At 35.2% G+C, this 10,000-nt stretch overlaps 1 protein-coding gene across 4 annotated transcripts in view; it reads right to left on the reverse strand.

The window, feature by feature from the left end:
* Nucleotides 1–10,000, reverse strand: part of Rdl (Resistant to dieldrin) — a 1,076,482-nt gene that overhangs the window by 285,313 nt on the left and 781,169 nt on the right. For 3 of the 4 annotated variants that reach the window (XM_068376336.1, XM_068376335.1, XM_068376334.1), the window contains exon 4: nucleotides 9,095–9,162. In XM_068376336.1, the coding sequence (XP_068232437.1) occupies nucleotides 9,095–9,162 (68 nt within the window). Of the gene's footprint in view, nucleotides 1–5,653; nucleotides 5,718–9,094; nucleotides 9,163–10,000 lie in introns of those variants that run through there. The other variant, XM_068376338.1, reaches the window with a different exon arrangement.

Here is a 10,000-nt window from a genome sequence, read left to right on the forward strand (position 1 = left end):
AGTACCTACCAATACACATTATTCTTTTCTTTCTCTGTGTTTTTTTTTTTTTAATCTGACATATTAGCTAACGGACTTCGTGATTGAGTAGTTCATTTGTTTAGTTTGATACTATTTCATTTTTTATTTTATGCAACTGTTTGTAATTCTATAATCATAAATCATTATTAAGAAATGCTAGTGACTGATCTTGTGATGAAGTAATTGAGCTTATTAAAAAATTGCTTCATTTGAGGAAATAATTTAATATCTTAGTGGCTAAAGGGATGGATGAAAGTCCATGAAAAATGTTAAACGTGAATACACTAAAGCATTCATAAAATACTGACTCACGGAGGATGCTTAAGATGATAATAATAATAATAATAATAATAATAATAATAATAATAATAATGATAATAATAATAATAGATAATGAGAAAGACAACAGAAAATGAGTGAGAAAAATCAATGACTATAACAGAAGTAAACAGCCAAGGATTCCCCGCATCAAGTTTAGGGCCTTTGGGGAAAGGAATCTCTGTCTTGCCTTCAGGAGACTCCTTGCAGTCCTTGATGAAAAAATCTTTGAAGTAGAGGTACGAGGAGTGCAAGGAAATCTCCCTGCAGAGGACACTGTCCCCTTAAAACTAAACTCTTGATGCTTCAGGAGGGCCTTGCCGTCTTCTCTTCTCATTTAGTCATTCAAACTCGGGTCGTTTTGATCAAGTTTATTACTTTTCGAGCAAAAGAGTGGGGACTAAATCGTTCGCTGGCATGGAGTGTCTGTCATTCCGTGCAACTTGTAAGAACATGCAACGCAATATCCATTGAGATTTGACTAGGCTAGTAATTAAGGGTTCCAGGGAACGAGATCAATTTTAAGTTACTGATGTGCAAAAGGCAACGGGCGTTATTTAAGCATATTAAGAATTGTTTAGCTATGCAACATGTATTTTTGTAAAGAGATTATTTATGATCAACACAGGTGCACTTAGTTAAAGGAGTATAAAACATTTAGAGCTTGCCGGCCTGAGTCCTGTAGAGGCATGTTGGCCAAATCATGAATAATGTAATCATAAGAATTGTAGTATAATTAACCATAATAAAAAGTATCAAAAGAAAACACAACATAAAGAAAGAAATAGCGTCTATTAAAGAGGGTATTGGGGGGATGGGGCCAGAAGGTAGTTTCTAAAACCGTTGATGCCCGAAGGTGCCCCAAGACCACGGAGGGTGGGAAGTATCATCTTAGGGGTTTTCAATATTATGGTCATGTTTTTAGCGCCGAAAAGTATTATTGTGAGTGAAATAAAAGATTGAAGGGGGTAGGAGAGGGTTTCGAAAAAACTAAAAAATAAGAGAGAGAGAGAGAGAGAGAGAGAGAGAGAGAGAGAGAGAGAGAGAGAGAGAGAGAGAGAGAGAGAGAGAGAGAGAGAGAGAGAGAGAGAGGTTTTTCAATTTCGGGCGCAGATTTTCTGTGGAGCTTTGAACAGCAGCCTCATCTAGTTGTTTAATAGAAGTTGATAGTGACAGAAGGAGCAGCAGCAGCAGCAGCAGCAGCAGCAGCAGCAGCAGCAGCAGCAGTTGTAGCAACAGCGGCGGCGGCAGCAGTGGAGAAGTTGAAGGCCACCCGTGGTAATTTAGAGTGAGGCCCAAAAAGCAGAAGGAAAGAGACAGGAAAAGGAAAGGACCAAGTGAGACCGTCCGCAGTCCACCGCACATAGACATTTTCAGCAGAGGCAAGATGTAATATGAATATAATTATAATGATTAAACATGAATCCTTCCTAGATTTTTATTGCATATTTTTTTTTATATATTTGTTTTTTAGAGGTCGGCAGAGAGTTTACTTTTATCATTTGAGCCTAAAATTTATTTATTATTAAAGAAAGTTTTGCATTTTAGCGGTTGAAAATATTTCATGCATTTATTTAATCGCAGAACTGAAACGCACAGGTTAAAAAGGCTAAACCATATTTTTAAGAAATCAAGTTAGTTCAAGACTCATTGTCATTATAATTATGTAAATTAGAAAAATATCACCATTATATTTATTGTTATTATCATTATTATTATTACTCTGTTCACTATTTTTAATATTATTCGGATAGTTGTCATCTTCATTATTATTTAATCAAAGTTCCTGAAGAATGTCTATGCTTTATATATTTATGAAAGTCGCAATATGTGTGTCTACTGGTAAAGCTAGATGAGGTGACAAGAATTTGCTACAGTTTATTCTTGCTAAACTAGCGAAAGTGTACCTAAGAGATTGCTATGAAAAAGGTCAGCACAGAATGTGCGCTAGGCATTAATGGCAACTTAAAATGACGGTGGTGCAAAAAAAAAAAAAAGTTAAACTTTAAACTAAAGTTTTTGTTGTCATAACTTCATCAAAGTTGTTTGCACATAGACCCATAAATTATTTCCAAGGAATCCAAGGTTTGGCTGATTACTAGATATAAAAGTGAGAAAGGCGATATAGACATACTTTACCACAAGCATTTGAACTTGTTTCATTGGACGAATGGTGCATTAGCGCCGAGGGTAGGTATGGCGCCCAAGCTAGAAATGGCAAGAATATGGAGAACCAAATGTATGGGTCCATGTGTAAGTACGTGCAAGTAAATAAGGATTACTTCAAATTTTCATTCGAAATTAAAAGAATAAATGAAATGAATAAAAAACGAAAGATATGAGCAAAATCAAGCATTATTAATTAATCCTTTTCTCTCCGTGAGAGACACTGATTTTTTTCCTTTTTAGTGTGATAAACAAACCAAAATTGTTATAAAAGGATAAAGCCACTACTAGAAGGAAGCGTAGAAACCTCATGCAATGATTTTGACTAGCTGGGCCAGTTAGCTTGCTTGGTTTTTTTTCGTTATTAAAATTTACTATCATTTGGCCCCGTTTCTTTATGAAAAATATCAAGAAACCCAGAAATATATTACAGTTGTCAATGCCTTTTGCTCCCTCAATAGAGGTTAACGGAAAACTAAAAAACGAATAACACAAGAGAGTGACAATATTGATAAGAATAATAGCAACATAATAGAAGTATTGAGAGGAGTAGTATGAATATGGAAATGAAAGATAAAAATTGCAGTTGTAGTAGAGACAGTAGCAGTAAAATTAGAAATGAAGAGATTAACATATAAGCACATGTGAAGAAGTGTAATAACAAAAAGATAATCAAATGGAAATAATAATAATAATAATAATAATAATAATAATAATAATAATAATAATAATAATGATAATAATAATAATAATAATAACGTTTACATTCACTGATAATAGACTCAAATTCATAAATGGCACCATGGCTTCCAAATACACAATGTCTTCTTACCTGACAGCATGACATACTGGGTGTGCTTTTTGAGGAGCAAGTACAAAAAAAAGCAAGAATACGCAAGAATTACTTAAATGTACAGTTTAGTTTCAAAACAAGGAACTAAGTGATGATTTGTTCTACTTTGATTACCAGAAGTGGAGAGAGTGTGAAGGCTGTGGTGTTCTTCAAGTCACGTCATCGGAAAGACAGTGTACAGAAGGCTTTTTCTTTTTTCTTTTTTTCATTTGACAATAACTGCCCTAAGAAAGATTGGAAAGAATCAGAGATAGACCGTTGAAGCAGTTGGGATTTGCATAATGTGTTTATTTCATTTGTTTGTGTTGTATTTATAGATGTTTTTGGGTGGTACCTTTACGGCATGCTACTGCCCTACCCAGGTATTTTAGGATATGGGTTGGCTGCTTTTCTTTTCTCTCTTTTTGACTTGAAAGGGCAAATGTCTCTGTGGGAATTAGTGTTTTGAATGATTCGCTAAAGTCTGGGAAGTTAGGTTAGATTTTATAAAACAAATATTATATTGGACAGTAGTGTCGCCTGAAAATGACGTAATTATACATGATAAATGCTGGTGTAAGTTTACCTTTAATTCAGGGGACTATCAAAATTGCACGTATAATGTGGCATGAGCCAAAGTCTATGTATAACATACATGCCCACAATGTTGACTGTTTTTGGAAGTGTCTGTGTGAGAGCTATGGAATGACATTGACATGATGTAGCAGACCAGGAGTCGAATAATTCTTCGCTTCTCCATCAATCATCCTCATCATGTGAGGGTCTATTCCGCTACCACCCCAAAAATCTCTCGTTCGTGCCGCTCTGGGATACAAGCATGAGGATTTAAGGAGCCCTTGTCCTCATGGGATCCTGGGGCGGCACGACAGGAATGGACGGGGCCCAAGAGGCGTGGTTGGTGCCAGGTGCTGTGGCTTAAGTGACGGCCGGGTCCTTCCTGACAAGAAGATATTTTGAAAGTGGAAACTGTTTTCAGTGTTAGAAAGTCTTGAATAGGTTACTTCAGTGACGCTGTGTAATGGTGGTGTAGTGGTGGTTATTTTGATGGTGGTTTTAAGGTTCTAGGATTTCGTAATTTCATAATGGTGGTAGTGGAGATGGTGGTGGGTGGCCAGGAGGGGATGGGGTTGCAGTTGACTTGGACTTGGTCAAAGCACAAAAAATGATGCTGGGATATAACTGCAAACTTGGCTCAGGGTCATGATTCCCTAGAGGGGAGAGGACGCTCATCTTTCTTTTATTCCTTCATCTGTACATTTTTTCCTTTTAGATGACTTCCTCCGGAAGTGGCCGATTAGGGAGGGGCAAGGTTCCCAAGAAAGGCATTCGAATGGAAGATCATCAAAAATGAAAAAAGAGAGTATTACATGACAACGTTGATTCTTTGAATGGATCACAGAAAAAAAGAGGAAATTCAAATAGGGTCCAGATTAGGGAAAAAGTTGAGGAGTGAAGCAAGGCAAGTAGCAACGTTAAACTGACTAAGGGAAGTAAAAGAGTAACTATCAATATGTTCCTTAATTACCATGCAATTTAAGGGATTTGATGAATTGGGGCTCTGCCTCTTAAAGAATCGTTATCACCAAAACATTGTGAAAATGCAGATGGCAGTAAAGAATCAAGGGCTAGACTATGATTTTAAAGTAATAACCCACACAAAACACACACACACTCTCTCACACACAGGAATATATACATACATACATACATACATATATATATATATATATATATATATAATATATATATATATATATATACATATATATATATATATATATATATATATATATATATATGTATATATATATATATATATATATATATATATATGTATATATATATATATATATATATATATATATATATATATATATATATGTGTGTGTGTGTGTATGTCTATATATATATATATATATATATATATATATATATATATATATATATATATATATATATATATATATATATATATATAATACAACAGAATGAACGTGTGATTGATACATTTGCCAACATATTTAATCCGAGAGAGAGAGAGAGAGAGAGAGAGAGAGAGAGAGAGAGAGAGAGAGAGAGAGAGAGAGAGAGAGAGAGAGAGAGAGAGAGAGACCTCATTCAGAAGAATCAGCTTAATAATAATATGTGGTTGTGGTGGTGGGGTGTATGACATATACAGTACAGTGCGTCCTCAGGAACGCTGAGCCAGTGTGCAAGTGAGGGATAGATACAAGACTGACACTGCATGGTCGCCACAGTATAATATGGTATATAATGTTGGGGAAGGCTTAGTACCATGAGTACTTCTGACACTGAGCTGATACTCAGAATGTGCATCGTTACTCCCACAATCACTGGTTCACCTGGAAAGAAACAACCCAAACAACGCTATAGAGTAACTAAGATGATGCTGTACAAGACAAGTAGAAACTAAAACTTAATTTGTTAAAGGTGGTGTTCAAGGTGTGACAACTTGTCCGTCCTGCTCAGTTGGTTGCTTCCCCGTGCAGACAGCATGTTTGCATTATTCGCTTGCTTATTAAAAAAAAAAAAAAAAAAAAAAACTTGAAGTTGGGTTGAGCTATGGGGATAATCATAATGAAAATAACACTAATAGAAATGATAAAAAATCATAATACATGTATTCTAACCTTTGTAATATTCCCTGATTGTCTATACTTTTCTTCTCTATATTATTAACTTTTAAAAATAGAAAAGAATACGATTACAAAATTTCTTCTCTGTTATATATTTAAAAAACATATTTGAATAAGATTATATTTCTGTACTTTTGTGATTTCAACGATTTGCGTTCTATAAACATTTCTATAAAATTTTCCTACAATACTTTCTACATTTTAATTTAATGACGACTTATGAAATTCTTAATCTTGCTTTATTTCATGAAACACAAAACACCTACATTATGATAGGTAAGAAATAAAGATTCTATTCAATGTATCTTTGCAACATGATTACATGGATGTATCTCATTCTTCTTGGGTGGAATTCCCCCAATTACTTTATTTCTATTTATTTTCTATTCTATATGGATGAAGTGGCACATGATATCTGACATAAATTAGTTTCGTTTTAGAACTGAAAGCAAATAAAGTTAAGGGATTTTGGAAGACTTCTTGTACAGTTAGAAGGGTGTCTTATTGTAGCGGTCTAGATTATAAAAACAGGAGCAAGGGGTCGGGGAAGCATACCAACCCAAACAGGCTATCAAAGTGCCCACATTGGATCACCACAAATGTTTGAATCGACAGAGAGTCTCACTTTATTACTGTTGTGCAGCGCCGTATTGCTCACACGCAGAATCAATATAGGAACAGAAAAAAGGTGACGACAATAAAGTTATATTCTGAACCCTTAGATGATATCCATGTATATAATATTATTGTATCACTACACACTGGTGTAAAAGTCGGAAAGACCAACGAAACATAAAACATGACGAAAACATCAACATCTAAAAAATAGCATTTGATGAGCAAGTATACTGATTATGTTAGCTTACCAAAGTGATCGTTAGGATTAAATGGAGTTTAATGGAATGTTTAACAATTAAATCACACAGGGTCCAGAGACTAAAGAAAGCAAGTGAATAGATCAGGCAAACAAGCATAATAGAGATTGATGAAAGGCTTTGAGTGAGATAGATAGTGAAAAAATGAAGCCTTTGACGTAACAAACTATAAAGATGTGATTAGCAGCGAAGTAAAATCAGAGTCACCAGGACGCTACAAATATGCTGTATGTACACACTTTACAAGAGAAACTTCTCTCCAGTCTTACCTGTAAATTAATGCTAGTATTCATGTTTCCTTGGCAAGAAAAAAAAACCACAAATGAAAACAGAAATAAGTGCGGTAAGCTGTGTTCAAGGAAGGGGATGATTAGACGAAAACATCTTTTTCGAGGTACCGTAGGTATCATCGTATGTTAGAGTTCCATTGATAGGAGAAGAGACACAGGATTAAAGGTAAGGATTTCAGGACCAAGGTGGATAGGACGGCGGATACAAATTCAAAGGCTGGGTGAGTCTTTATAGGGTCTAAGTGGAAGGCTTGACAGGAGAAGATGGGAAATGGGCTAGAAATAAGAAAATGAAGCCTATATGGATGAGAGATTGAGACTGAGACGAAGGATGAGGAGAAGGAAACAGTGTCTCAAGAACAAAAGGATTTTCGGAGAGGTTTCATCTAGGTTTTGTTGGTGAGGTTTAAGTTTGTGGGTCTGCGTGCTTGCAACATGTTATGGTTCAACTAAGTTCAATAGCAATATTTGTTTATTGGAGGATGAAATAATAAAGGAAAACGTCATAATTAATATTCTTAAATATAATTATTCGATATACATGATAGTAATAAAGATTTCCATTTCTATCTATAGGTATAAAATATTTCCCTTTTCTAAAATATTTCTAAAATATTATGAATATATATGTATACATACATAGACACAAATCTATATATATATATATATATATATATATATATATATATATATATATATATATATATATATATATATATATATATATATATATATATATATATATATGTATATATAAACATACGTGTGCTAACTACAGTTAAAGTGAGGCATCTCTGTACTTTCAGGTTCATAGTAGATGACAGAAACATCGGTTGCTATAAACCACTACGAGACCTGCGAGAACTGAAGGCTTTCTTCAGCTTTGGTAGCAAAATATATCTTGACCACAGTTTGTACGTTGCCGAGACAAAAGGGACACGTGAACACGCACGCTACTGCTTTACAGTAATCACTAGATGCTGGTAAAAGCTGAGGCCCCTTGCAACGATGTTTCTGCATCACGTGACCAAATAATGATGAATCTAGATTCAGTGACTGAATTGAGTAATTTTCGCACATGCAATTGAATTATCGATTACGTCATTGAATCTAGTTCATAGAACCAAAGTCAACGCACCCCACCTGTCCAGCAGAGCGGCCAAGGCACCTGCATGGACAGACAATGAAACGGACTTCTTGTTCTCACCTGTCACCCAAGGAGCAGACTGTGGCCGACTGTCTCAAGGGAAGTCATCCCCGTCTAAGAAAGGTCGTGACTTTGACGTAACCTTCTTAGGGACTACAAGTAATGATTCCCTTGGAGGCTGATAAGCATACATATTTACACACACAAACACAAATATATATATATATATATATATATATATATATATATATATATATATATATATATGTATATATATATGTGTGTGTGTGTGTAACTGGTATCTAGATTGGACACAACTAGGATATCGTTTGGCAGGTATCAGAGGAACTTCCCAAAGCCATTCAGGACTAAAGATATTTTCCAGATTCTGCCAAAAGAACATTCATGAAAGAAATGGAGATGTGAGATGTGTCATCCCTAGAATTGAGTTACCAAGTAAATTGGGGATAAACTGTATATATTCCTTCACAAAAGAAAATTAGTGCATGTTTGGTAACCCAAACCTAGACAGATGGGCACCTCTTCTCCTTATGTGTTAAGAAAAAGAGTGGTTATTCATGAAAGGATTTCAAAAATGCCGAAGCACTTCGAAAGCTGTTGAAAGTAAGACCCCACTTGACTAAATACTTTTCAGCCTCTCAGTGCAATGCCTCACTAACTCCTTGCGGTCTGACTGGCACCTTAAATCTACAGCCTTACTAGTGGTACTTAGGAGCGCGAGAACGAAGAAGAGGACATGTATGTACCATTTGAACTTCAGAGAGCGAGCTAATACTGAGAATATGCATCGTTATACCGACGTCCACGTGCGACCCTGCAAAGATAGACACCATCGGGCCTGCTTCAGCAACAACCAGCCAAACATTCACCCGCTCTCATATATAATTGACACAAAAGGCTCAGTGGAACGTTAGTTTTTCTCAGGCTTATTGGCAAGAAAAAATGTACGGGAAAACTTCATATGAAATACTAAAATTGAGTGTTACAGTTACTAGTGACAACTAGCTTGAAAGGTTTATATGATTAACTGAAAAGATACAAAAGATGATGGATTTTATGTATAATTTCAGTCAGTAGTTATTATGTATCCTGTTTAAAGCGGATTATTCAAACGGTATCTATTAAAGGAAGCAACATTACTAGATAACGCAAAAATATATATATATCATGTACGTGTAGTTATTATTTTTCCTGAATGCTTACCATTAATTTTAAATGACCTTTACTGCTGAACATTATCTGACAACCGGCTATAGTCAGGCTGGTATTAGAATGATAATTAGTTTACGTTAAGAATAAGTGAATGATGAAAAATAATTATATATAGTAGCTTATATGCTAATGTATCTCTCATAAATGACTATTTCTTTGTTGTGGATACGAACCTGAAAGAGAATTCATGGGGACACCACAGATGACATGGAAAGAATCTATATGAAAACCTCAATCGATGAGGTAGATTTCCCAATATTCTTCACGGAAGCTTCACAAATATGGACTTTCTTTTAAATAGTAACATAAGACAATAACCAAAAGATGATAATAGCAACACTTTATCGGAGAGTGTTGTGACGTAGGGGAAGTGGTGGCCTCCATTCACTGGTGACGGCTAGTAACGTTCATTCAGTGATGGGGATCTTCATGGAAGTGCC

Source organism: Palaemon carinicauda, chromosome 7 (genome assembly GCF_036898095.1).
Source record: "Palaemon carinicauda isolate YSFRI2023 chromosome 7, ASM3689809v2, whole genome shotgun sequence".
Classification (NCBI taxonomy): domain Eukaryota; kingdom Metazoa; phylum Arthropoda; class Malacostraca; order Decapoda; family Palaemonidae; genus Palaemon; species Palaemon carinicauda.